The sequence below is a fragment of the Hyla sarda genome, chromosome 6 (assembly GCF_029499605.1).
Source record: "Hyla sarda isolate aHylSar1 chromosome 6, aHylSar1.hap1, whole genome shotgun sequence".
Classification (NCBI taxonomy): Eukaryota; Metazoa; Chordata; class Amphibia; order Anura; family Hylidae; genus Hyla; species Hyla sarda.
This window is the reverse complement of record NC_079194.1, coordinates 51,260,525-51,288,048: the sequence shown is the minus strand read 5'-3', so window position 1 is coordinate 51,288,048 and position 27,524 is coordinate 51,260,525. Positions and strand designations below refer to the sequence as shown.

Sequence of the window (27,524 nt, the reverse complement as noted above, 5' to 3'; positions counted from 1 at the left end):
ACCCCTTAAGGACCAAGGACGTACCGGTACGTCCTTGGTCCTGCTCTTCTGATATAACGCGGGGTTACACAGTAACCCCGCGTCATATCATGGCGGGTCCGGCGTCATAGTGAAGCCGGGACCCGCCTCTAATAGCGCGCAGCGCCGATCGTGGCGCCGCGCGCTATTAACCCTTTAGCCGCGCGCTCAAAGCTGAGCCGCGCGGCTAAAAGTGAAAGTGAAAGTTCCCGGCTAGCTCAGTCGGGCTGTTCGGGATAGCCGCGGCTAATCGCGGCATCCCGAACAGCTGACAGGACAGCGGGAGGGCCCCTTCCTGCCTCCTCGCTGTCCGATCGCCGAATGACTGCTCAGTGCCTGAGATCCAGGCATGAGCAGTCATGCGGCAGAATCGCTGATCACTGGTTTCTTATGAGAAACCAGTGATCAACATAGAAGATCAGTGTGTGCAGTGTTATAGGTCCCTATGGGACCTATAACACTGCACAAAAAAAGTGAAAAAAAAAAGTGAATAAAGATCATTTAACTCCTCCCCTATTAAAAGTTTGAATCACCCCCCTTTTCCAATAAAAAAAAAAACACAGTGTAAATAAAAATTAAAATAAACATATGTGGTATCACCGCGTGCGGAAATGTCCGAATTATAAAAATATATCATTAATTAAACCGCTCGGTCAATGGCGTGCGCGCAAAAAAATTCCAAAGTCCAAAATAGTGCATTTTTGGTCACTTTTTATATCATTTAAAAATGAATAAAAAGTGATCAATAAGTCCTATCAATGCAAAAATGGTACCGTTAAAAACTTCAGATCACGGCGCAAAAAATGAGCCCTCATACCGCCCCATACACGGAAAAATAAAAAAGTTATAGGGGTCAAAAGATGACAATTTTAAACGTATTAATTTTCCTGCATGTAGTTATGATTTTTTCCAGAAGTCCGACAAAATCAAACCTATATAAGTAGGGGATCATTTTAATCATATGGACCTACAGAATACATATCAGGTGTCATTTTTACCGAAAAATGTACTACGTAGAAACGGAAGCCCCCAAAAGTTACAAAACAGCGTTTTTTTTTCAATTTTGTCGCACAATGATTTTTTTTCCCGCTTCACCATAGATTTTTGGGCAAAATGATTGACGTCATTACAAAGTAGAATTGGTGGCGCAAAAAATAAGCCATCATATGGATTTTTAGGTGTAAATTTGAAAGAGTTATGATTTTTTAAAGGCAAGGAGCAAAAAACGAAAATGCAAAAACGGAAAAACCTCCGGTCCTTAAGGGGTTAAGGGCGGCCGTCTTTTTGGAAAACGCCTTAATGAAATTATCTCTGAGGCAACGGGAGGTAAGAGTTCCTTGTTACCTCAAAATAAGGCTCGCCCTACTTACCAAAGGAAGCCCTTTTCCTTTCGGTCCTTTCGGACCTCTGGCTCCAGCAAAGGATCCGGGCAGGCGCCCTCACGGGACAGGAAGGCTCCCTTGTTCCGGCCACGCCCGTCTTGGAAGTCTGACTCCAACCGGTCCGGCTGCTTTGCGCCCAAATCAGGCAACCGCAAGCCCACTTCTGCATGAAGTGAGGCCCCCACCCGCGGTTTCTTCTAGGGTGGGAGGTCATCTCTTGTTTTTTCGAGACATTTGGACCTCTCACATTCAGGACTCTTGGGTCAGGGATGTGGTGTCCAACGGTTACTGGATCGAATTCGCCTCCCTTCCGAGGGATCGCTTTTTTCGCTCCCGGGCCCCCTGGTCTCCTCCTCTGGCGAAGCAATTTCGAGCGGCACTCCAGTCTCTGCTTCTTCAGGGGGTTATTGTTTCCGTTCCTCCAGGGGAATGGTTTCGGGGTTTCTATTCAAATCTTTTTGTGGTTCCCTTTTTGTGGTTGCCAATATTCCCAGGCCATCATCGGTACCTCCGCTTTGCGGTTCCTTAGGGGCACTTTCAATTTGTAGCTCTCCCCTTCGGTCTAGCCACGGCTCCTCGGGTCTTTACAAAGATTCTTGCGCCAGTGATGGGCCTGTTACGGTCGAGGGGAATCATGGTGATACCCTATCTGGACGACCTTCTCATCAAGGCTCCAACCAGAGCCCAGACTCTGGAGAATCTGGACGTCACTCTCCACACTGTGACTCGCTTCGGGTGGATGGTCAACCAGGACAAGTCAGTCCTCCGCCCTACCCAGTCTCTAACCTTCCTGGGACTTCAATTCGACACGGCCTCTGCCCGGATTTGTCTTCCGCCGGACAAACGTCTGGCGCTCCGGTCGGGGGTCCGCTCCCTTCGGTCCCGGGTATCAGTCTCCGTCCGCACTTGTATGGAAGTCCTGGGTCGGATGGTGGCATGTATGGAGGCCGTACCCTTTGCTCAGTTTCATTACTGCCCCCTTCAACTGGTGATTCTTTCCCGATGGAACAGGTCTCCTCTGTCCCTCGATCGTCAGATTGTTCTCCCTCGCAGGGTCAGTCAGTCTCTGCTCTGGTGGCTCCGCTCCCCCCTTCTTCTTCAAGGGCGGTCGTTTCTTCCCCTTCACTGGCAGGTTGTTACAACGGATGCCAGCCTGTCGGGCTGGGGCGGCGTATTCAGGGATTGAATGGTTCAGGGACTCTGGTCTCCCCAGGAGACCCTTCTTCGGACAACGTCGTGGCGTACATAAATTGTTAGGGCGGCACTTGCAGCTCGGCAGCCATGGCCGAGGTGACCAAGATTCTCACCTGGGCGGAGAGCAAGGTTCCGGACATTTCGGCGATTCATATTCCGGGGGTGCTCAACTGGGAAGCGGACTTCCTCAGTCGGTCCTCACCCGACCCCGGCGAGTGGTCTCTACATCCAGAGGTCTTCGCACAACTCTGCGACCTCTGGGGCATTCCGGACGTGGACCTCTTTGCATCCCGGCACAATCGGAAGATCCTTCCTTTTGTGTCCAAGTCCCGGGACCCTCAGGCTCTGGCCGTGGACGCCCTAGTGATTCCTTGGGCGGGGTTTGCCCTACCCTATCTGTTCCCTCCTCTTCCGCTCCTTCCCAGGGTGCTGAGGAAGCTCAAGGCAGAGGACGTCCCCACCATTCTGGTAGCTCCAGATTGGCCCCGAAGGTCGTGGTACGCCGACATAGTCAGACTCCTGGACATCACTCCACTGCGCCTTCCGCTCCGTCCGGACCTGCTCTCTCAGGGTCCTCTTTGCCACCCCAATTTACAGTCGCGGCATTTGACGGCGCGGCGGTTGAGACCGCGGTTTTGAGTGCTCGTAAGCCCTCCTCTGCAAGAATTTACCACCATACTTGGCGGTCTTCTCCCCGGTAACCTTCTCGGTTCCCCTTCTTCTCTCCTTTTTGCAGTAGGGGTTGGAACTAGGGTTGTCTCTCAGTTCCCTTAAAGGTCAGGTTTCGGCCCTTACTGTTCTTTTCCAGCGGCCCCTGGCTTCTAATTCTCATGTCCGGACTTTCCATCAAGGAGTGACGCATGCTGTTCCTCCTTATCGGTCACCCTCTCCCCCTTGGGACTTGAATTTGGTTCTGAGTGCCCTCCAGGGTGCATCCTTTGAGCCCCTTAGAGAGGTGTCTCTCCGCCGCCTTTCTTGGAAAGTGGGATTTCTTGTTGCTATCACCTCCATCCGGAGGGTGTCTGAATTGGCAGCTCTCTCCTGCCGTTCTCCGTTTCTGGTGATCCACCAAGACAAGGTTGTTTTCCGGCCAGATCCCTCCTTTTTGCTAAGGTGGTTTCGGCTTTTCATCTCAATGAGGACATTGTCCTCCCATCTTTTTGTCCTGCTCCTTCTCATCCTAAGGAGCGCTAACTACACAAGCTGGATGTAGTTCGGGCTGTTCGGTCTTATCTCTCCATCACTTCTTCGTTTCGTCAGTGTGATTCCTTTTTCGTCCTTACGGAAGGTCGTCGCAAGGGACAACCTGCTTCCAAGGCCACCATTTCTCGGTGGATTTGGTCTGCCATTTCGGAGGCCTATCACTGTAAGGGGAAGATTCCTCCTTTCAGGGTTGTGGCTCATTCTACCCTTTCTGTTGGGGCATCCTGGGCTCTCCAGAATAGAGCCTCGGCCTCGCAGATTTGCAATGCGGCTACCTGGTCGTCTTTGCACACTTTCTCGAGGTTCTACCGAGTTCATATCTTCGCATCGGCTGATGCTAGTCTGGGCCGTAAAGTGTTGCAGGCGGCAGTGGAACGGCCGTCTGCCTGACTGCTTATCTGCCCACCCAAGGGATGGCTTTGGTACGTCCCACGGTCTGTGTCCCCCAATGGAGCCGATAGAGAAAAGGAGATTTTTTAACACTTACCGTAAAATCTCTTTCTCGAAGGATCCATTGGGGGACACAGCTTCCACCCTTTTGGGATTTTCCTTGGTTCTCTGTCCGAGGGTGTGTTCAGTTATGTTTTTTCTTCTGGTTCTCGGACAGTTTGGGGTTTTTCTTGACCTGTTAGTCTCCTCCTATTGCTCTGGAACTTAAACTGATTAGCTCAGAGCCTGAAGGCGGGTATATCCTGCTGGGAGGAGCCAACTGTTTTTGTTGCCATAGTGTCACACACCTCCTAGAGACAGCAGCATACACCCACGTGTCCCCCAATGTATCCTTCGAGAAAGAGATTTTACAGTAAGTGTTATAAAATCTCCCTTTTCCTCTCCTGAGTGTTTAGTGACTTTCGTGTCTTTATTTTGCACTCTTTAGGTTCATTCATTCATTTGGCTTGGGAATTTGGGGCCTATCACACAGTGCAAAGTCACAGAGCTTGCAACCATCAGACATCTGCTTGCAACCCCAACCTGCCCAGTGAGTGCATTTTTGGCTCAGAGGGTGCCCCTGCTCTGGCACAGCATATGGCACAGTGGACTGCACAACTCCTACAAGTGTGCACTTATCCATAGACTAAAGGAATGTATTGCAGCGTTTATCTGTATGTATGCATAGTTTCCAACATTTACATATATTTTCCAGGGACACTGGATTTGACAATGAGGGGTGTGGCTTATTAGGGGCGCTGTTTATTGATAGGCTGACCATACGTCCTGGTTTAATTGGGAGAGTCCTGGTGTTTCTTTATTTTAGACTGTTCTGTCTTTATATAACAAATGTCTATTTTGTTCAGGACAAAATCAAAATTTCTCCAGATTTTGTCCTGCAGCAGCCGCTGGTCACAGTCCCTAAATTCTGATCTTTAAGTGGCAGTGCTGGGGCTGACGTAACAGGGTCACTCAGAGCAGTGGGACAGAGAGCAGCTATGGGGACTGCAACCAAATATACCTACCTGCCCAGTTTACCACAACTTTTTTAAACTATGATTTCTTTGAAACACCCAAGTGTTTTAGAAGAAATCCTAGTGTCAGGGTTGCGTTCCCTGTTGAGCAGCATGAATCCCCGGACAGGTTCCCTTTAACCCCTTAAAAGGGGTTGTCCAGGAATAGAAAAACACAGCTAATTTCATTCAAAAATAGCTCCATGTCTGTCCCCAGGTTGGGTGTGATTTTACAACTTGGCTCCATTCACTTCAATGGAACAGAGCTGCAGAACCACAACCAACCTGGAGACAGACGGGGAGCGGTTTTTGAGCGGAAGTAGCTCTGTTTTTCTATTCCTGGATAACTCCTTTAGGGACAATTTAATTTTTGTGTTTTCATTTTTTTCCTCCTCGCCTTCTAAAATCCATAACTTAATTTTCTGGAGCCAGTTGATATATATAAAAAAAAGTTTTTTCCTGGATAACCCCTTTAAAGGGGTACTCCGGTGCTTACACATCTTATCCCCTATCCAAAGGATAGGGATAAGATGCCTGATCGCGGGAGTCCCGCAGCTGAGGACGCCCGGGATCATGCACGCGGCACCCCGTTTGTAATCAGTCCCCGGAGCGTGTTCGCTCCGGGTCTGATTACGGTCGACCGCATTGCCGGCGGCGTGTGACGTCACGCCCCCGTTTGACGTCACGCTCCGCCCCTCAATGCAAGCTATCACGCCCCCTCCCGTAGGCTTGCATTGAGGGGCGGAGCGTGACATCACACGGGGGCGGGTGCGTGTTGTCACACGCCGCCGGCCCTGCGGTCGACCGTAATCAGACTCGGAGCGGACACGCTCCGGGGACTGATTACAAACGGGGTGCCGCGTGCATGACCACGGGGGTCCCCAGCAGCGGGACTCCCGCGATCAGGCATCTTGTCCCCTATCTTTTGGATAGGGGATAAGATGTGTAAGCACCGGAGTACCCCTTTAAGGGGTTAAAGGCCTTACAATTTTTTTCTTGTATTGTACATTTTCCTCAGTGTGATCAGCTGTCTCCAGCCTTTACCTCTCCTCTTTTGTATGATCTTTTAAGCTGATTTATGAATAGATTAAAGTTTTTTTTGAATAAGTTAAATAAAAATTAGGAAATATTTTGTTTTAGTAAAGTTCCCTTTATCAAGCAGTATGTTTGGAGTGACAAAAATGCAGTAACAGGAGACAATAGTAAATGAAATGTCAAAGTTCATCTTTCCCGTTTCTCTGACTATACGTGATATCATCTTTAACTTTCCTTTCCATATTTTCCTTTGTAAATTCAAGAGGATTGGTATAATTCCTCTGTTCTTTTCCCTTGAGGCCTTGGTTTTGCAGATAACCCTGCTGGCAGAAAATCGGCAACTTCTGGTGCGTCAGTGAAAATATAAAACAGGAATCTGCAAAACAAAACAGCAGCAATAGTCAAATGGATGATCAAGAATATTGTAATAAAACCAGTTATACTGAGGTAACGTGGCGTCGCTCTAGGAGAAATCCTTTCCGGCTATAGGATTAGCCAAACAAAAATGGAAAGAAAAGATTTTCTAAGATTGTTATTTAATTGGGAATACAAGTACAGTGGTCCCTCAAGTTACAATATTAATTGGTTCTGGGACGACCATTGTATGTTGAAACCATTGTATGTTGAGACCAGAACTCTATGGAAACCTGGTAATTGGTTCTGAAGCCACCAAAATGTCATCCAAAAATAGGAAAAAGTGAGGATTAAAAAATAAGTAGATAACTAATATATATATATATATATATAGCAAATCCTTACGTATAAAAGTAAGAAAGATCTGCTGGGAGCTGTAATCACTGTCTATGTCAGTGTTTTCCAAGCAGGGAGCCTCCAGCTGTTGCAAAACTACAACTCCCAGTATGCCCGGACAGCCAAAGGCTGTCCGGGCATGCTGGGAGTTGTAGTTTTGCAACAGCTGGGGGCACCCTGCTTGGGAAACACTGGTCTATGTAGAGGACAGGAGCTTCTTCGGGGTCCTGTACAGTACACGGAATGTCCTAAAAAAGTAACATGGAGTCGCCCTCACCTGGTGTCCAAAGGAGCAGCTAACCCTGGGACAGGTAAAGAGTACAGAACATGTAATACATCCCTGTAATGTAGGGGGCGCTATCAGACATCAGTCAGTGCATACACTTCAGTAATACAGGTAAAGAGTACAGAACATGTAATACCTCCCTGTACTGTAGGGGGCGTTACCAGACATCAGTCAGTGCATACACTTCAGTAATACAGGTAAAGAGTACAGAACATGTAATACCTCCCTGTACTGTAGGGGGCGCTACCAGACATCAGTCAGTGCATACACTTAAGTAATACAGGTGCTTTACCTGTAAATTGCCCATTCTGATTGGTCAGTTCTTTCAGCCATTGACACGTTTCACAGATCTGGACTGTCTGTACATTGTATGTTGAGTCTGGTTTCAACTTACAATGGTCCAGAAAAGACCATTGTATGGTGAAACTATTGTATGTTGAGGCCATTGTAAGTTGAGGGATCACTGTATTTACTAAAAGAAGTAAAGAAGAGACCACTGGTCCTCTTGAAAAACTATTTAAAAATCATTGTTTTCTATACACCTAAATGATAGATAAATAATTGTGTATAAATAAGGATTTGCCTCTTACCCGCATAAAACGTTCTAAGGTCTTTTTGTAAACAGTTTTCAAGGAAGCGACGTAAGGGGAGAATATGAGATTTAGGGCCTGTCCAGTCCGTGAGAAAATCCTCTACAATATGATGAATGTGGTCAGGGCGTGGCAGAGGCCAACCCTGCGGGCGCAATTTCATTTGCTGCTCTGGAAATAAATAAAAAAATTGTGTGTTAAAAACAAACACAAAAAAAGAAAACAGAACGACAGCTAACTGCACATTAAGAACTGCTCTTAACCACCATCAAATAAAGGACTATTTGAACTAAGTGTCTTGGGTCCACATGTGTAATGAAGAGAGGCTTAAAGGGATAGTCCAGTAAAAAAAAAAAAAAATTCCTATCAACTGGCTCCAGAAAGTTAAACAGATTTGTAAATTACTTCTATTAAAAAATCTTAATCCTTCCAGTACTTATCAGCTGCTGAAGTTAAGTTGTTGTTTTCTGTCTGATCACAGAGCTCTCTGCTGACACCTCTGTCTGTCTCAGGAACTGTCCAGAGCAGGAGAGGTTTGCTATGGACATTTGCTCCTACTCTGGACAGTTCCTGAGACAGACAGAGGTTTCAGCAGAGAGCACTGTGGTCAGACAGAAAAGAACAACTCTACTTCAGCAGCTGATAAGTACTGGAAGGATTACGATTTTTTAACAGAAGTCATTTACAAATCCTTTTAACTTTCTGGAGCCAGTTGATATGAAATAAAATGTTTTTTTTTTTTATGGAACACCCCTTTAAATAGACCCTGTCATGTGAACAAACTTTGCATAGATCTACAGTACAAGATAATATAATAAGAGACTTTGTAATATATCTTATTAGACAAAAATCTTTTGTTCTCTATCAAGCTTCTTCCCTCTCCCTCCTTTCCTCAGAGACTGTATTCCACACGGAAAATCAGCTTAGCTTTGTCCTGTGTCTGCAAGACAAGCAATACAAGTCTATGGAGGGAAAAGGAGGAGCTCTGCCCAACAGCTCTATGAGAACTGCAAGTTGGTGTTGAAGCCTGCAGAGCGGAAATCTACTGAAAATACCATATACTTGTTATATAATGGCTAGAAATTGTTCTGCTCCTTGTGCACACACAGAGGACAGCTTGAAAAGTCACCTAAAATAAGAGCTACACTTTAAAGGGGTTTTCCAAAGGATAGGGGATAAGGTGTCTGACCACGGGGGTCCCGCTGCTGGGGACCCCCGCAATGTTGCATGCGGCACCCACCTGTTTCTTGTCCGGAAGCGCTGGAGGGTCTCGGTCGCGACCACTGGAACAGAAGTCCGTGACGTCAGGACTCCGCCCCTGTGTAACGTCACACCCCCTCCCATAGACCTGCATTGAGGGGACGGGGTGTGACATCACACGGGGGCGGAGTCCTGACGTCACGGACTTCCGTTCCAGTGGTCACGACCGAGACCCTCCAGCGCTTCCGGACAAGAAACGGGTGGGTGCTGCATGCAACATTGTGGGGGTTCCCAGCGGTGGGACCCCCGCGGTCAGACATCTTATCCCCTATCCTTTGGATAGGGGATAAGATGCCTTAGCGCCGGAGTACCCCTTTAATCTTTTTGGGATACCACCCGTAAAAATCTCCATCTGAACAAATACTATAGGGGAAATATTACAGCCATTTATTCCTATTTTTTTAAATACCTGATGGAAGTTGTCTGTAATAGTAAATGACAGGATGCAGGAAGTTGGAACGCCACGCAGCTCTTGCATCACCAATTGCACGATTATAATAAAAGACGTCTTTGTCTGGTCCAGAAAAATTCTTTCCATATTCCATGATCAAAATAAATACTCCTGTGTCATATACCTTCCTTCCGGTGATTTTCTCTACAGTGGGAATAGTTCCAGCTGGTACCTCCTCTAGATACTCAAAGGTGGTAGAATCCCTTAATATATCGAAAAATTTAAAAAAGGTTATTAAAGCAATCACAGGCTGCAGGAAACATGGACGGGCTCCCTTATTGCAATAATATATGATTTGCTTTGAACGGTTGCAGCATTTCATATCATAGTCAAATCATAGTTTAAAAACTTCTGGAATTGGGGATCTGAGTGACCTGGGTGGTCCCAGCCTGAGTGATAGATTCCTCCCTATATACAAATAAGCAGCAAAGCAAAACAGCAGCACTCCGATTTAGATGAAAGCGTGTCAGGATTTATTCATCAGATGCCACGACGTTTCAACCGTCTCTCACGGTCTTGAGAAAGACCGTGAGAGACGGTTGAAACGTCGTGGCATCTGATGAATAAAGCCTGACACGCTTTCATCTAAATCGGAGTGCTGCTGTTTTGCTTTGCTGCCTGTTTGTGGGGGCTCTTGACCTGGGCCCGACCAGCTTGCACCCGTGGACACCCCTGGGAGTGCGGTCCTTTTTGTTGAACTCTATATACAAATAAGGATAGATCTATCAATCTGAATGAGAAATTAAGGGGAACCAATAGTGAATTACCATCCAGTGTTCTTTAAAGGGGTATTCCAGTATCAAACAATTGTTTTTAAATAAAAAAAACTATTACCCCAAGATATATAAACTTACCAATATGGTAGTATCATTAACCCCTTAAGGACCGAGCGTTTTCTGTTTTTTGCACTTTCATTTTTTCCTCCTTACCTTTAAAAAATTATAACTCTTTCAATTTTGCACCTAAAAAATCCATATAATGGCTTATTTTTTGAGCCACCAATTCTACTTTGTAATGACGTCAGTCATTTTACCCAAAAATCAACGGCGAAACCCAAAAAAAAAAAATCATTGTGTGACAAAATTGAAGAAAAAACACCATTTTGTAACTTTTGGGGGCTTCCGTTTCTACGCAGTACATTTTTCGGTAAAAATGACACTTTATCTTTATTCTGTAGGTCCATACGATTAAAATGATACCCTACTTATATAGGTTTGATTTTGTTTTACTTCTGCAGGAAAATGAATAAGTTTAAATGCGCGAAAATTAATATGTTTAGAATTGTCATCTTCTGACACCTATAACTTTTTTATTTTTCCGTATACAGGCTAATTTTTGGCGCCGTGATGTGAAGTTTTTAGCGATACAATTTTTGTATTGATTGGACTTTTTGATCGCCTTTTATAAATTTTTTCATGCTATAAAAAGTAACCAAAAATACGCTATTTTGGACTTTGGAATTTTTTTGCGCGTACGCCATTGAACGTGCGATTTAATTAACAATATATTTTTTATAGTTTGGACATTTGTGCACGCGGTGATACCACATATGTTTATTTTTATTATGGTTACATTTTTTTTATATTTTATATGGAATTTGGGAAAAGGAGGGTGATTTAAACTTTTAATAAGGAAGGGGTTAATGGGTGTTTATTAAAACTTTTTATTCAACTTTTTTTTTTTTTTTACACTTTCAGTCCTTAGGGGACTTTTAGGAGGAATCATTAGATTCCTCATACAAATCAATGTGGTTTCATCGAACCACATTGATCTGTGTGCTCTTCGCTCGATAAAGCCTGGTTCTGCCACTGGACCACCAGGGATGGTTTAAATGTCCTTTTAGGGTGCGTTCCCACAGGGCGTCAAATACGCTGTGCAAAATTTACGGCAGCAGCAGGAAATACGCTGCGTATTCCTTGCTCACTATACACACAGGGCTTTCCGGCGGCAGCCCTATGTGTGCAGTGAGTTTTGGAGGCGGAGCCGCGCGTCACAGACACGCCGGCACACGGCCCCGCTTCCAAAAGCGGCCGGGACCTGCGGCTAATACAGGACATCACCGATCGCGGTCAAAGCTGACCGCCGCTTCTGAAGCGAAAGTGACACTAACCCGGCTGCTCAGTCGGGCTGTTCGGGACCGCCGCGGTGAAATCGCGGCGTCCCGAACAGCTTACAGGACACCGGGAGGGACCTTACCTGCCTACTCGGTGTCTGCTCTGTGCCGGGATCCCCTGCATGGCCGGCGCTCTCCTTCGTCGTCATCACGTCATCGCGCACGCCGTCCCGTCATCCAATAGGAGCGGCGTGCGTAGCGACATGATGGCGGCGACAAAGAGCGAGGATACCGGGCAGCAGAGACATTCCGGAGCGACGGGGACACCCTGGGGACGCGGCAACAGTGATGGAGAGCGACATCCAGGGCAGCGGTGACGGGTCCGGATCGGCGGAGACACGTGAGTATTACCTCCTAAACCAGTGGTCTTCAACCTGCGGACCTCCAGATGTTGCAAAACAACAACTCACAGCATGCCCGGACAGCCAACGGCTGTCCGGGCATGCTGGGAGTTGTAGTTTTGCAACATCTGAAGGTCCGCAGGTTGAAGATCACTGTCCTATACTTTACATTGTATTTGGTTCAGAATCGTTATTTTCTAGATTTTTATGCTTTAAAATTGGGTGCGTCTTATATGCCGGAGCGTCTTATATGACAAAAAATACGGTAGCTTCTTCTGTCATCATATGGTTTCTTGAGGGAGATGATGACTTTCTATCCATCTGATCCTTACCTGCTAAAATAACATAACAGCCGAACATGCATGCTAATGGGGGACCTGGTGGCAATGACTGGCCAAACTACTGAATGTCTACGATCAGCCAATGCAGTCCGACATCCAATGTAAAAAGACACATTTTGGCAAATACTTGTAAATTTACACAATAAGCAAAGACTTACTCTCCAAGAAAGATCGCATCAACCAGAACCTCAAACATCTGGTAAAGGCCGGACGCCTCATTGATGCGCCTCAATAATACATTTAATAGCTGGGAGATGGAATAATGAGTTGAGGGCCAGGGAATGTTGTGGTAGCGATTCTCCATCATACGATGTACAGATCGAGCTAAGAAGAAACAGAACCGAAAAGTTTACCTGTGTATATACAGATAGGTACATTTTTATAGTTTTCATTGCTAGTTTAAATATTGATAACGCAAAATGGTAAACTGCAACTGTGCCCAAAAATGTACATAGAGATACAGACAGATCAGCATCTAAAACTGCACCTATATATACACAATGCATTCAGAAAGTTTTCAGACCCTTTTCACTTTTATCACAATTTCTTATGTTGCCGCCTTGTGCTAAAATAAAAAATATTCATATATAATCAAGTTTTCCCCATCATTCTGCCTAGAGATGAGCGAACTTACAGTAAATTCGGTTCGTCACGAACTTCTCGGCTCGGCAGTTGATGACTTATCCTGCATAAATTCAGCTTTCCGGTGCTCCGGTGGGCTGGAAAAGGTGGATACAGTCCTAGGAAAGAGTCTCCTAGGACTGTATCCACCTTTTCCAGCCTAGGGGAGCACTGGAAAGCTGAACTAATTTATGCAGGATAAGTCATCAACTGCCGAGTCGAGAAGTTCGTGACGAATTTAATTTACTGTAAGTTCGCTCATCTCTGATTCTGCCCTCAGTACCTCATAATGACAAAGTGAGAACAGAACGTCTGAAATCTTTCCTAATTCATTGCAAAAGGAAAAACTACCGTATTTTTCGCCGTATAGGACGCACCGGCATATAAGACGCACCCAATTTTAAAGGTGCAAAATCTTGAAAACAAAGATTCTGCACCCAACAGTGATTTTCAACCTGCGGACCTCCAGATGTTGCAAAACTACAACTCCCAGCATGCCCGGACAGCCGTTGGCTGTCCGGTCATGCTGGGAGTTGTAGTTTTGCAACATCTGGAGGTCCGCAGGTTGAAGACCACTGCATTGGAGGTAATACTCACATGTCCCCGCCGCTCCGGACCCGTCACCGCTGCCCTGGATGTCGCTCCATCGCTGTCGCCGCGTCCCCGGGGTGTCCCCGACGCTCCGGACGTCTTCTTCCCCGGGATCCACGCTCTCCCTCGCCGTCATCAAGTCGCTAAGCACACCGCTCCTATTGGATGACGGGACGGCGTGCGCGACGACGTGATGACGACGAAGGAGAGCGCCGGCCATGCAGGGGATCCCAGCAGGGAACAGACACCGAGGAGGCAGGTACGGTCCTGTAAGCTGTTCGGGACGCCGCGATTTCACCGCAGCGGTCCCGAACAGCCCGACTGAGCAGCCGGGTTACTGTCACTTTCGCTTCAGACGCGGCGGTCAGCTTTGATCGCCGCGTCTGAAGGGTTAATACAGGGCATAACCGCGATTGGTGATGTCCTGTATTAGCCGCGGGTCCCGGCTGTTGATGGCCGCAGGGACCGCCGCGATAGGTGTGTATTAGCCGTATAAGACGCACCGACTTTACCCCCCCCCCCCCCAGTTTTGGGGAAGAAAAAGTGCGTCTAATACGGAGAAAAATACGGTATAATCTTGCAGTGACATGAGTATTCATACCCTTTACTCAGTACTTAGGTGAAGCCCCAATAGCAGTGATTCCGGCCTCCAGTCTTCTTGGGGATGAGGCCACAAGGTTTACACACGTGGATTTGGGGATTTTTTTCCATTTTTCTCTGCAGATCCTCTCAAGCTCTGTCAGGTTGGATGGGACGGTCGGTGGAGGCCATTTTCAGGTCAACAAGAGAATCTTGTTTCTCACAGTCAGACAGTCCTTTAGGTGTTTTTTTTTTTTTGTAAACTCCAGACACCTTTCTTTTACTGGGGGGGACTTTTTCTGGCCACCATGAAGCCCAGATTATGGAGGCTGCAGTGATGGGCGACCTTCTGGAAGTTTCTTCCATCTGCAAACAGGATCTTTGGAGCTCAGCCAGAGTGACCAATGGGTTTCTTTGCCACCTCTCTTACCAAGACCCTTCTCCTCGATACTTAGTTTGGTGGGGCGTCCAGCTCTAGGAAAAGTCCTGGTTGTTCCAAACCTCTATATGAAGCCCATTGTGCTCTTGTAAACTTTCAGTACAGCAGAATTTTTTTGTGTACCTTTCTCCAGATTTGTGTCTTTAAACAATCCTGCCTCTAAGCTCTGCAAGCAGCTCTTTCCACCTCATGGCTTGTTTTTTTATCTGATAAAAATTGACAGCTGTAAGACCTTATATAGACAGGACTTTGTATTTCCATATCCAATCAGCTGAATTTATCACAGGTGAATATGATCCCTCAACATACGATGGTTTCAACATACAATGGTCCGCCTGGAACAAATTACCATCGTATTTTGAGGGACCACTGTAGTTGTTTCTTTGCATTAAAGGGGTACTCTGGTGAAAAACTATATATATATATATTTATTTATTTTTTAAATCAACTGGTGCCAGAACGTTAAACAGATTTGTAAATTACTTCTATTTAAAAATCTTAATCCGGTCAGTACTTATCAGCTGCTGTATACTACAGAAGAAGTTCTTTTCTTTTTAAATGTATTTTCTGTCTGATCACAATGCTCTCTGCTGACACCTGTCTGTCTCAGGAACTGTCCAGAGCCGGAGCAAATCCCCATAGCAAACCTATCCTGCTCTGGACAGTACCTGAGACAGACAGAGGTGTCAGCAGACAGCACTGTGGTCAGACAGAAAAGAAATGTAAAAAGAAAAGAACTTCCTGTGGAGCATACAGCAACTGATAAGTACTGGAAGGATTAAGATTTTAAATAGAAGTCATTTACAAATCTGTTCAACGTTCTGGCACCAGTTGATTTAAAAAAATTGGTTTTCACAGGAGTATCCCTTTAAAGTAGTACTCCAATCAAGATGCAGAGACATCACAGAGATGATCAAGAGAAATGGGAGGAGCCAGAGTTAAATTTCAAGACTCATAACAAAGAGTCTGAATACTCATGTCCATGCAAAGTTTAAAGGGGTTATCCAGGAAAAAACTTTTTTTTTTATATATCAACTGGCTCCAGAAAGTTAAACAGATTTGTAAATTACTTCTATTAAAAAAAATCAGTACTTATGAGCTGCTGAAGTTGAGTTTTTCTTTTCTGTCTAAGTGCTCTCTGATGACACGTGTCTCGGGAACCTCCCAGTTTAGAAGCAAATCCCCATAGCAAACCGCTTCTACTCTGTGCAGTTCCAGAGACAAGCACTCAACTCCAGCAGCTGATAATTATTGAAAGGATTAAGATAGAAGTAACTAATAGATTAATTAATAGAAGTAATTTACAAATCTGTTTAACTTTCTGGAGCCAGTTTATATATATATATAAAAAAAAAAGGTTTTCCCTGGAATACCCCTTTAAGTTTTTTTTTTCTTTATTTATGAATTCTGTTTTCACTTTGTATTGAGTGCATAATGATGGGAGAAACTTGAATTTCCTTGATTTTAGCACAAGTTGTAACATAACGAAATGTGGATAAAGTAAAAGGGTCTGAAAACTTTTCAAAAACATTGTATATTGATAATATCTATTATACCTCCCAGTACCCCTGCAGATCAGATGTTCTGACACATAATAACGAACTGGCGCTGTAAGACTGCCTCACCTGTATATCGGAATCCATGAATAAATCCACCGGCCGACTTCCGAAAATCAATACCATGACTGGCCGTTCCCACAACAAACAGACCCGGGGTATGTTTTGCTTCATAATTTGGATTTAGCAAGGGGTACTTCCTTTTTAGCCCAGAAGATCGCGTTAGTCTAACGGATCTGCAAAATGGCGACAAAAGTGTAATGCAAAACAATACTCCCGTGGAAAACTTTTTTTTTTTTAAATCAACTGGTGCCAGAAAATTAAACAGATTAGTAAATTACTTCTATTAAAAAAAAACTATCTAATAAAGCTGGCGAGGGACCGGACTTGCATAAAGAACTGTTGTTTGCCTGCGTGTCTAGGACGATTCCAGAGCTATCCTTAGGGTGAAACCCTTACAATTTTATATATATATATATATATATATATATATATCTCAAAATGTAGATACAGAATCCGGCACTGCTGTATATACGGCAATTAGTCAGGCAGCAGGTGAAAGGCAGAAGCACAAACCCAAATCTGTGGTGCTCAGTCCAAAAACAGCAGATCAAATCCAATGTAAATGTAGTAAGAATGGAGGACGGCACTCACCCATGATGGTAGCTTTAAAAAGGTTCTTTATTATATGAATACGGTGGCGGTGTCAGACAGGTGAAAAAACAGGAACGCCGAGGGCAGGTAACAGCTGTGTCATACTTCCGTACTTCGTCAGACCTGGACACAGCTGTTACCTGCACGCTGAGGCCCTCGGCGTTCCTGTTTATTCCCCTGTCTGACACCGCCACCGTGTTCATATAATAAAGAACCTTTTTGAAGCTGCCATCTTGGGTGAGTGCCATCCTCCATTCTTATTACATTTATATATATATATATATATATATATATATATATATATATATATAGTAAATTTGAGTAGCCGTATTAGTCCAGTGATGCAGATGCAAATCATAAAATGTTGCAGTATCTTGTAAAACCTTTTTTATTGGACAGAATTTTGTAGAGACAAGCTTTCGGGATTCCTCCCTTTATTCCTCCCTTTATTTATGCTTTGGACTTGATAAAGGGACGAATCCCGAAAGCTTGTCTCTACAAAATTCTGTCCAATAAAAAAGGTTTTACAAGATACTGCAACATTTTTTTCCTTTGCATCTATATATATATATATATATATATATATATATATATATATATATATTTTTTTTTTTTATAGCAAAACTCCAATGGGAAGCAAAACAGCGGCACTCCAGGAGTTTCAAGAAGAAAAATATTTCCTTTATTCACCCATATGGTGCATATACACACTCAAGAAATTTTCAGCACTACTTATCGAATGTACAGTATGGTGCCAGTGCCCCAGACTTGATCAAGGTTCCATTAAAGGGGTACTCCCCTGGAAAAAATTTTTTTTTTGATCATCTGGTGCCAGAAACAGATTTGTAAATTACTTCTATTTAAAAATCTTAATCCTTCTAGTACTTATCAGCTGCTGAAGTTAAGTTGTTGTTTTCTGTCTGATCACAGAGCTTCTATTTGCTTCACAGGAAGTTCTTTTCTTTTTGCATTTCCTTTCTGTCTGACCACAGTGCTCTCTGCTGACATCTCTGTTCAGTAGGAGCAGGAGCAAATCCCCATAGCAAACCTCTCCTGCTCCAGACAGTTCCTAAAATGGACAGAGGTGTCAGCAGAGAGCACTGTGGTCAGACTGAAAAGGAAATTCAAAAAGAAAATAACTTCCTGTGGAGAAAATAGAAGCTGATAAGTACTGGAAGGATTAAGATTTTAATAGAAGTCATTTACAAATCTGTTTAACTTTCTGGCACCAGTTGATTAAAAAAAATAAAAAAAAGTATCCAAGGGGAGTACCCCTTTAATAGTAGAAGAAAACAATGGCACAGCACTCTCAGAAATAACTTGTGGATTTAGTGGCTCATATTACAGCAGCAACGTTTCAGTCCTTCTACAGGACCAGCTTGGAAATGGTCTTATAGTAGGACTGAAACGTTGCTGCTGTGATGTGAGCCAATAAATCCACAACTTGTTTGGTTTTTTTTCACTATTTTTGAGAGTGCTGTGCCATTGTTTTCTTTTAGATATAAATAGACTATTTAGCAATAAATGAACTATTAATATATTTTAATCATATATGAATTTATTACTTGTCAAAAATGGAGAAGTCAAACTTCCAACCCAGACAACGGATCACGCGGTCATATGGTTCGCGAGCTGCAAAGTTGTCCATCTCGTCCTGCAGAAGCGTGTAAGCAGGTTTCATTGTGTCATTGCCCCTCAGATAAAGCTTGTGGGTAACATACAACTTTCCAGAATCATCCCGGATTAAAGCCAAGTCAGAGAGATCTCCCTCCAGGAGACCATCTAAGGACTTCAGCTGGTAGGTGTCCAATAGTCCATTGTTAATAGCTCTAAAGAGGAGAAAGAAGCAAATGATGTGTGGTGTCAGTGTAATTCAACACTATTTTTAAAACAACATTGTTATAGAAAAGTACGTTTTCTGTACAGTGGTCCCTCAACATACGATGGTAATCCGTTCCAAATGGACCATCGTTTGTTGAAACCATCGTATGTTGAGGGATCCGTGCAATGTAAAGTATAGGACAGTGGTTTACAACCTGCGGACATCCAGATGTTGCAAAACAACAACACCCAGCATGCCCGGACAGCCAACGGCTGTCCGGGCATGCTGGGAGTTGTAGTTTTGCAACATCTGAAGGTCCGCAGGTTGAAGACCACTGGTATTGGAGGTTATACTCACGTGTCCCCATCGCTCCGGACGTCACCGCTCCTCACCGCTGCCCTGGATGTCTCCGTCCATCGCTGTCGCCGCGTCCCCGAGGTGTCCCCGACGCTCCGACAAGGCCTCTGCTTCCCCCGCATCCTCGCTCTCCGTCGCCGCCATCACGTCGTTACGCACGCCGCTCCTATTGGATGACGGGACGGTGTGCGCAGCGACGTGATGAGGACGATGGAGAGCGCCGATGATGCAGGGGATCCCTAAGAGGACGCGCTGGAGCCCCGAGGACAGGTGAGTGATCATCAGCGGACCACACGGGGCACCGTAAACGGCTATCCGGTGGCAGCTGAAGCAGTTTAACTTTCTGCCACCAGTTGATTTAAAAGAAAAAAGGTTTTCACCAGAGTACCCCTTTAAAGGATAAGTATCATTAAAAAAATTGTTGATTGTGGATAAGTTTTAGATTGTTGCGGGTCCGGCCCGCTCTGGCTTCCCACGATCTCCTGTTTGGAGCTCTACATCACAGAGGCATGTCATGACCCCCGCCCGAAGCGGGGACGCCATGCCCCCTCCATATAGCTCTATGGGAGAGTCGTTCTGCAATCTTCGGCTCTCCCATAGAGTTATAAAGAGGGGGCATGGCAGCTCCCGCTTTGGGTCAGGGTCGTGACATGCCCCTGTGATGGAGAGCCTGGGCTCCAAATAGCAGATCGCGCAGGGCCCAGCGATTGGACCGCCAGCAATCTAAAACTTATCCCCAATTTTTCGGATAGGGGATGCGTTTTTTGATACTTCTCCTTTAACATTTTTTGCACTGGGTTCATAGGGAAAAATGAAACGTCAAGTGAAATGTAGAGATTTATCAAACTGTGTGAGAGAAAACATGGAGAGATTTTCCCACAGCGACCAATCACAGTTCAGCTTTCACTTTACCACAGCTCTTTAGCGGAGCTGTGATTGGTCGCTGTGGGAAAATCTATATTTTCTCTCTCTCACACAGTTTGATAAATCTCCCCAAAAGTAACTTGCAACTAAATGTTGATCCAAGAAGAACTGTAGTACCGCCTTATATAATAAAATTTAAATAAACCAGATGGTGTTCACCCGTGTCCTAAATTAATTAAAGGGGTACTCAGGTGAAAACCTTTTTTCTTTTAAATCAACTGGTGCCAGAAAGTTAAACATATTTGTAAATGACTTCTATTAAAAAAATCTTAATCCTTCCAGTACTTATTAGCTGCTGAATGCTACAGAGGAAATTCCTTTCTTTTTGGAACACTGATGACATCACGACCACTGTGCTCTCTGCTGACATCTCTGTCCATTTTAGCAACCGTGCATAGCAGATGTATGCTAAGGGCAGCATGGTGGCTTAGTGGTTAGCACTGCTGCCTTGCAGTGCTGGGGCCTTGGGTTCAAATCCCACTAAGGACAACAATAAATAAATAAAGCCTTATTATTATTATAATAACGTCAGCAGAGAGAACTGTGCTCGTGATGTCATCAGAGAGCATTCTAAAAAGAAAAGAATTTCCTCTGTAGTATTCAGCAGCTAATAAGTACAGGAAGGATTAAGATATTTTAATAGAAGTAATTTACAAATCTGTTTAACTTTCCGGAGCCAGTTGATTTAAAAGAAAAAAGGTTTTCACCGGAGTACCCCTTTAAGTACAATGATAGACAGACCGTCATTTCTGATACTAAATCAATAGAAAAAAGCATAAAACAGGACCTTTCTCGAGCAGTTTCGGTGTCAATCATAGAGCCACTACAGTCATCTATTCTTCCTAAAACAGATTTATTAAGCACAGTAAAACAACCCATTTCTGGCCCGAACAGGGCCCTTCGTCAGGTAAACATGCACAATACCTGATGAAGGGTTCTGTTTGGGCCAGAAATGCGTTTTACTGTGCTTAATAAATCTGTTTTAGCAAGAATCGATGACTATAATGGCCCTATGATTGACACCGAAACAGCTCGAGAAAGATCTTGTTTTCTGCTTTTTTCTATTGGTGTTTGGAGCTGGATAAGCTAGTCTCTTGCCGGGAGGATCAAGGGTGCACTTCTGGGTGTCATCCCTCATTAACACACTATATGGTGTTGTGCCTTCAGTGAAACACACTTTGGTGTGTGGATTTCTACTTTGTTTCCCTACCATTTCACAAGCTTACTACACTAGGGACGCGTTTTATTTTTCTCTCTTTCTTTGCCTTCTAATATTTAATGGGAAACTGACAGATGGATCAACCCCACTGACCTGCATATACAGGTGGTTAGTGTGGGTGAGTATAACCTTGTATTCCTTACCCCAATCCGACCAGCCATTCCCCAGATATAGCACAATCTTGCAATATGCAAATTAACTCTTAAAAGCACTGGGGGCGGATTTAAAGACTATGGTCGCCTCTAATGCCATCGCATGAGTCCCGTTCTTGCGGCTTATGAAGGGGATGACTATTTATGAGCTGGGTGGCAGGAACAAGACCCAGGGGACTGTGTCAGAGGTGTAGATAGACTTCAAACTAGGGATCGACCGATTATCGGTTTGGCCGATATTATCGGCCGATAATCACGATTTTGGTCATTATCGGTATCAACAATTACCTTGCCGATAAGCCGATAATGCCCCGCCCCCCGCGCCGCGACCGCCCCCCCCCCTCCCCTCCCCTGCGCACCGCGTCGCACCCCCCCCCCACAGCACCGCCCTGACCCCATTGCCTCCCCATCCCCGGTTTCATAATTGCCTGTTCCCAGGGTCCACGCTACTTCTGGCTCCTCCTGCGTCCTGCGTTACGCTGTGCGCAATGACGAGTGACGCGACGTGACGTCACCGTCAGTGCGCACAGTGACAGCTCAGGAGGACGCCACCGGAGCCAGATGTAGAGTGGACCCCGGGCCCTGGGAACAGGTAATTATGAAACCGGGGATGTGGGAGGCAATTGGGCCAGGGCGGTGCGGTGGGGGGTGCGACGCGGCGCGGTGGGGTGGTAGGGGGCGCGGAGCGGTGGGGGGGCGGTCGCGGTGGCGGTGATAGGACTCAGGACCCGCGGACAGGCAGGGGGAGAGACGTGGGTGGCGGCAGCGGTCTATGGCACGGCAAAAGCCACTGCAGTTCATTGATTTAAAGCGCCCGCTGTAAATCAATGATATGCAGCGGTGTCACGGGGGGATGAATAGCCGATAACTTATACCGTAATATCGGTATAAGTTATCGGCTATTGGCCCTAACCTGCACAGATTATCGGTATCGGCCCTAAAAAAACGATATCGGTCGATCCCTACTTCAAACCCACCTCCAATGCAGTTAAGAGTTGATTTGCATATTGAAATATTGTGCTTTATCTCTGAAACAGCTGATCGCGTTGGGGTAAGGAATATACTGTTTTACTCAGGATCACCCACACTAACCACCTGTATAGTCAGGTTAGTGTGGCTGATTCATCTGTCAGTCTTCCTTTAAAAGGGGTTATCCCCCATAAGGTGATTTTAGTATGTACCTATCAGACAGTAATGGACATGCTTAGGAAGGATCTGCGCTTGTCTTGGGGCTAAATGGCTGTGTTGTGAGATTACCATAACACTGTGGCTATCTTTTTTGTGAACTGGGTATTTCTTGTTGGAGTTCCCTTCTTCAACTACAAGACCCATACTTCCTTGTTTGTAAGCTTGAGGTCACTTTCTTGCCTCCCTAACAAGGGTGACTACAGCTGTTGCAAAAATACAATTACTTGCACAACAATGTCTTTCCCACCCAAAAATCAATCCTTTCATTGAAGCAGGACAGGCTCCCTGTCATCACCTAAATAGTGATGTAATGTCTCGTCCGCACTGCAACCTGGGAAAACCTGAGAGAACAGTCATTTTGTATGCTGTTTAAAAAAAAAAAAAAAAATCACAGAAGAATTGCGAGACCACCGTCACACACACTGACTAAGAGCGCTTACAGCGCTTGAAACGCGTTACTTGTTCCTTCCTTGTCCTATGGATTAAACCTGATTTTACCTGCATTGAGCTGGATCTGATCTCTTTCATTTTCCCACCGTCACACACAGGTACAGACACTATATTATGAACTACAAAAACGTTATAGCCCCTGTAGCATCGTCAAATAAGAAAATCCTGGAATACCCCTTTAAAGAGGCAACTCCTGTGGAAAGCTATATTTTTTTTTTTTCAAATCAACTGGTGCCAGAAAGTTATACAGATTTGTAAATTACTTCCATAAAAAAATCTTAATCCTTCCAGTACTTATCAGCTGCTGTATACTACAGAGAAAGGTGTATAGTTCTTTTCTGTCTGACGCAGTGTTCTCTCCTGACACCTCTGTTCGTGTGAGGGACTATCCAAAGTAGGAGCAAATCCCCATAGCAAACCTCTCCTGCTCTGGACAGTTCCTGATACGGACAGAGGTGTCAGCAGAGAGCACTGTGGTCAGACAGAAAAGAACTACACAACTTCCTCTGGAGCATACAGCAGCTGATAAGTACTGGAAGAATTGAGATTTTTTAATAGAAGTAATTTACAAATCTATTTAACTTTCTTGCATCAGTTGATTTGAAAAAAAAAATTGCTGTATTCTACAGTAATGGGCAATGTTCTATAGGACTGGATCTTCATTAATGTAAAGACAATATTTAAAAAGAGGCAAAAATTCACACAAAAAAATAAAAAAAAGAGAGAACACTTATCTACCTTGGTTCCATAGTCTCCTGCAGCTCCACCTACTTACTTGATGAGCTCTTTTTCTGCAGTGACAGCTCACTCAGCCAATCACTAAGTGAAGCGGGATGCTCAGCAGTTAGTGATTGGCTGAGCAGGCCCTCACTGCAGAAAAAGAGCTCATCTTGATTGGGCAGCAGATGACATCACAGTGGGAGCCCTGGGGATGGATATAAGGGAGTAATGTTCATTTTTATGTAAACTGGAAACAAAAACAAAAAAATGTTGTCAAGGTGGACCTTTCCTTTAACCCTCAGATGATGTGAGGTAGTACATGTACCCACTGGTGGCAGTCAAGGTGTATGAAACGTTCTCACAAGCAGCTGGGACATATCGCTAGTGGCGGGCATCAGTGAACTCAATGATGTCCTTCAGAACAAATTAATTTTTACAAAAAGTGATCAAAAAGTCTCATCAAAACAAAAGTGGTACTGATAAAAACTACAGATCACAGCGCAAAAAAATGACCCCTCATGCAGCCCCGTATACATTAAAATAAAAGTGTTATTAGGTTCAGAAGAGGACAATTTTAACCCCTTAACGAACCATGGACATTGTATACACATCCAGGGGGGATGCACGTTGCCGCACCAGGACGTGTATACTCATCCATGGTTCTCGTGGGTGCTGCTCAGTGCACCCACGAGATCGCGGCAGGGACTCGGCTGCAACACACACCTGGGACCCTGCCGCACTGCCGGGACCGAAGTAAACTTCGACCCCGGCAGTTTAACCCTTACAGCCGCGGTCGGAAGTGACCGCTGGCTGTAAGTGTTATGACAGAGGGAGGGGGCAGCGCGATCGCGGGGTGCTGTGTGTAATCCCTGGCGGGCTGGGACCTGCCGCACTGTCGGGACCAAAGAAAACTTCGGTCCCGGCAGTTTAACCCTTACACCCAAGGTTGAAAGCGACCGCGAGCTGTAAGGAGTTTTGACAGAGGGAGGGGGCTCCCTCTGTCTCTCTCCTGTAGCACCCTAGAGGCACGTCCTGATATGCTGCCTGCTAGTGTAAAACTGGCAGGCAGCATATATCTGCAATGCTTTGGAATACTAAGTATTCCAAAGCATTAGTGAAAAAAAAATTTCAATAAATAAAAGTGTAAAAACATAGTATAAAAAAAAGTGTAAAAAATAAAAAGTGTGAAAAGTGTAAAAAAAAGGGTGAAAAAAAAAGGGTGAAAAAATAAAATAAAAATACATTTATTAAATAAATATAATAAAAAATAAAAATGTATAATGTGTAGGATCACATGGCGCACATCCGCAGCATATTACATGCTGGGGATGCCCGCCAACAGTCACAATAATGAGCTCCCTGCTGCGGCTTGGTAGCTTTGTGTGTCCACTCATAGTGGCAGATTTCCCGCCGGCAGTCATGAGCAGACACATTGAGCTACCCAGCCGCAGCAGTGATCTCGCCCTTGTTACTGCTGGGGGGGCATCTGCGGTGTGAAATATGCTGCGGATGCGCTCTATGTGACCCTACACTGCGTCCCGTTCATACTGCGTTTCCGCAGTGTTAGAGGTATCCGTCAGCATCACGTCAAAAAAAGTGATGCTGACGTATAATGTAACCGCTCCATTTATTTCTGAATGAGACTACTACAATATACATTGGATCCCTTTTTTTGACATGACAACGGACACCTGTACTGCAGAAATGCATTATGAATGGGGACTATTCATATAATTATACCCTGAAAGCCAAAGGGGGCTCCTCTCCTTCTTGGTCCTACTAGGCAGTCAGGCAACCAGATATGGCCTAAGTAGGGGTACTGCCCAGCCCGGGACGAACAGCGTGATAAAATATGGGCGCATTTCCTCCATTTCAAAAGCGACGTTCCAAAATGATGTTCCACAAATAAAGAATTTGTGGGAAAAAAGCTAATTACTATTTTCTCCACTAACTTTGAAATAATTCTTGCCACACAATAAGGGCTCAACGTACTCACTTTTGCCCTAGGTGAATACTTTAGGGGGTGTAGTTTTGAAAATGGGGTCACATCTGGGGGTGCGGTATTGTTCAGACAGCTAGAATGCTTTGCAAGATGAAGAGCGGACTATAATCTGTATAATGATATCCTGAAAGCCAAATGGGGCCCCTCTCTTTCTGGGTCCCACCATGTGGCCATGCAACCAAATATGGCCTAAGCGGGGGTATTACCGAACACGGGACGAACAATGTGATAAAATATGGGGCGCATTTTCTACTTTTCAGATGCAATGTACAAAAATATGTCCCACAAATAATGCATTTGTGAAAAAAAAAGAAAATTTTAATTTTTACACCGACTTTGTATCCATTCCAGCCACACATAAAGGACTCAAAGTACTCACTTTTGGTCTAGGTGAATACTTTTAGCTGTATGGTTCTGACAGCTAAAACCCTTTGCAGGCATGAAGTGCAGCCTATAATCCATTCCGCCTAAAATGATGCCCTGAAAGCCAAATGGCGCTCCTCGCCTTCAGGGTCCTACCACGCGACCAAGGAACCAAATATGGCCTAAGTGGGGATATTTCCAAACACGGGCCGAGCAGCTTAATAAAATATAGGGTGCATTTCTTGCAATATCAGAAGTGGTGTACAAAATATATGCCCTAATATATGCCCTAGACAAAAAGTAGTCAAATAAAAGAAAACAAAAGTATTGTACATTGGTCACGCAGAAAAAAAGCCCTCATATTGCCCTGTAGGTAAAAAAGTTAAAGACTTATGGCTATTAAAAGGAGGAGGAAAAAACAAACGCCAAAATGAAAACTCGCTAAGGGTTAAAGAATAAGTTTACTGTAACTTCACCAAAATCACGTTTGTTTTGCAATCCATCATGTACTTGCCTCAAGTCACCAACATAATGCGTGGACCAGGATAGTCGTACTCTGGATCGCCCAATCATATGTATAAAATTAGTGGATCCCAGGATATTTTCAGCCGTCTCAAATGCAGAATTCCCACGACCCAAAATGAGTACACTTTGCCCTGTGAAATTAGACGGGTCTATGGAAACGGTGTCATAGCCCTCTGTATACTCTTCTCCGGGGAACTTTAGTGTATTCGATATAGACAATCCGGTGGCCACTAAAACAACACTGAAACAGAGTAAAAAAATCACTTTTTATTATTATCTTAAGACAGACATGATTTATCAAAAGTTGCTGAGTTGTCCATAGCAACCAATCAGATCGCTTCTTTCATTTTTGAAAATGCCTGCAAAATGAAAGTGACTTGATTGGTTGCTATGGGCAACTTCTCCTCTGGACAGGTTTTGATAAATCTCCCCCAGAGATGTTTATCCCAGACAGAGTTACCAACCACATCTGCTGGAAGTTTGTTCCAAGTATCTACTACTCTATCAGTAAAATAATAATAGATTTTTTGACATTCCCCTGATGCCAAGTTATGTATGTGTTAGGCTACATTCACACTACCTTTATGACACGGCAGGGGAGCCGGGAGAAAAATTACTGCTTGTGCCGTCTTTTTCACCAGCTATTACCGTCAAAAAAACACAGCGCCCGACAGCCCCCATAATAGTAAATTGTTGCCCGTTCTCGACAGGGAGCAATGGCAGTGTGAAAGGGGCCTTAAAGGAGAACTTCGGAATAGGAAAATTATCGTCCATACTGCCGGCAGTAAAAAAAATAAACAGGTACATACCTTCCTTCGCTCCGCCGGTGCTTCCGGTAACCGGCTCCGGCCTCAGCCGGCGATAGGCTGAGCAGCAGTGTGATGTTTTCGGCCCCGGCAGCAGGTGCCGGTGTAGTGAAGAATTGTGGGTCTTGAAGCGTTCTCACACTGCCGTTC

General features: G+C 44.8%; 1 protein-coding gene across 1 annotated transcript in view; it reads right to left on the bottom strand.

Annotated features, from left to right (window-relative positions):
* Positions 1–6,295: 6,295 nt before the first annotated feature.
* FOXRED2 (FAD dependent oxidoreductase domain containing 2) overlaps positions 6,296–27,524 on the bottom strand; it is a 31,596-nt gene continuing 10,367 nt past the window's right edge. The window contains exons 4-10 of the mRNA XM_056523684.1: positions 26,558–26,809; positions 18,412–18,675; positions 16,262–16,428; positions 12,565–12,730; positions 9,570–9,814; positions 7,901–8,071; positions 6,296–6,650 (exon numbers count right to left, since the gene is read on the bottom strand). Of these exons, the coding sequence (XP_056379659.1) occupies positions 6,454–6,650; positions 7,901–8,071; positions 9,570–9,814; positions 12,565–12,730; positions 16,262–16,428; positions 18,412–18,675; positions 26,558–26,809 (1,462 nt within the window). The 3' untranslated portion in view covers positions 6,296–6,453. The remainder of the gene's footprint in view (positions 6,651–7,900; positions 8,072–9,569; positions 9,815–12,564; positions 12,731–16,261; positions 16,429–18,411; positions 18,676–26,557; positions 26,810–27,524) is intronic.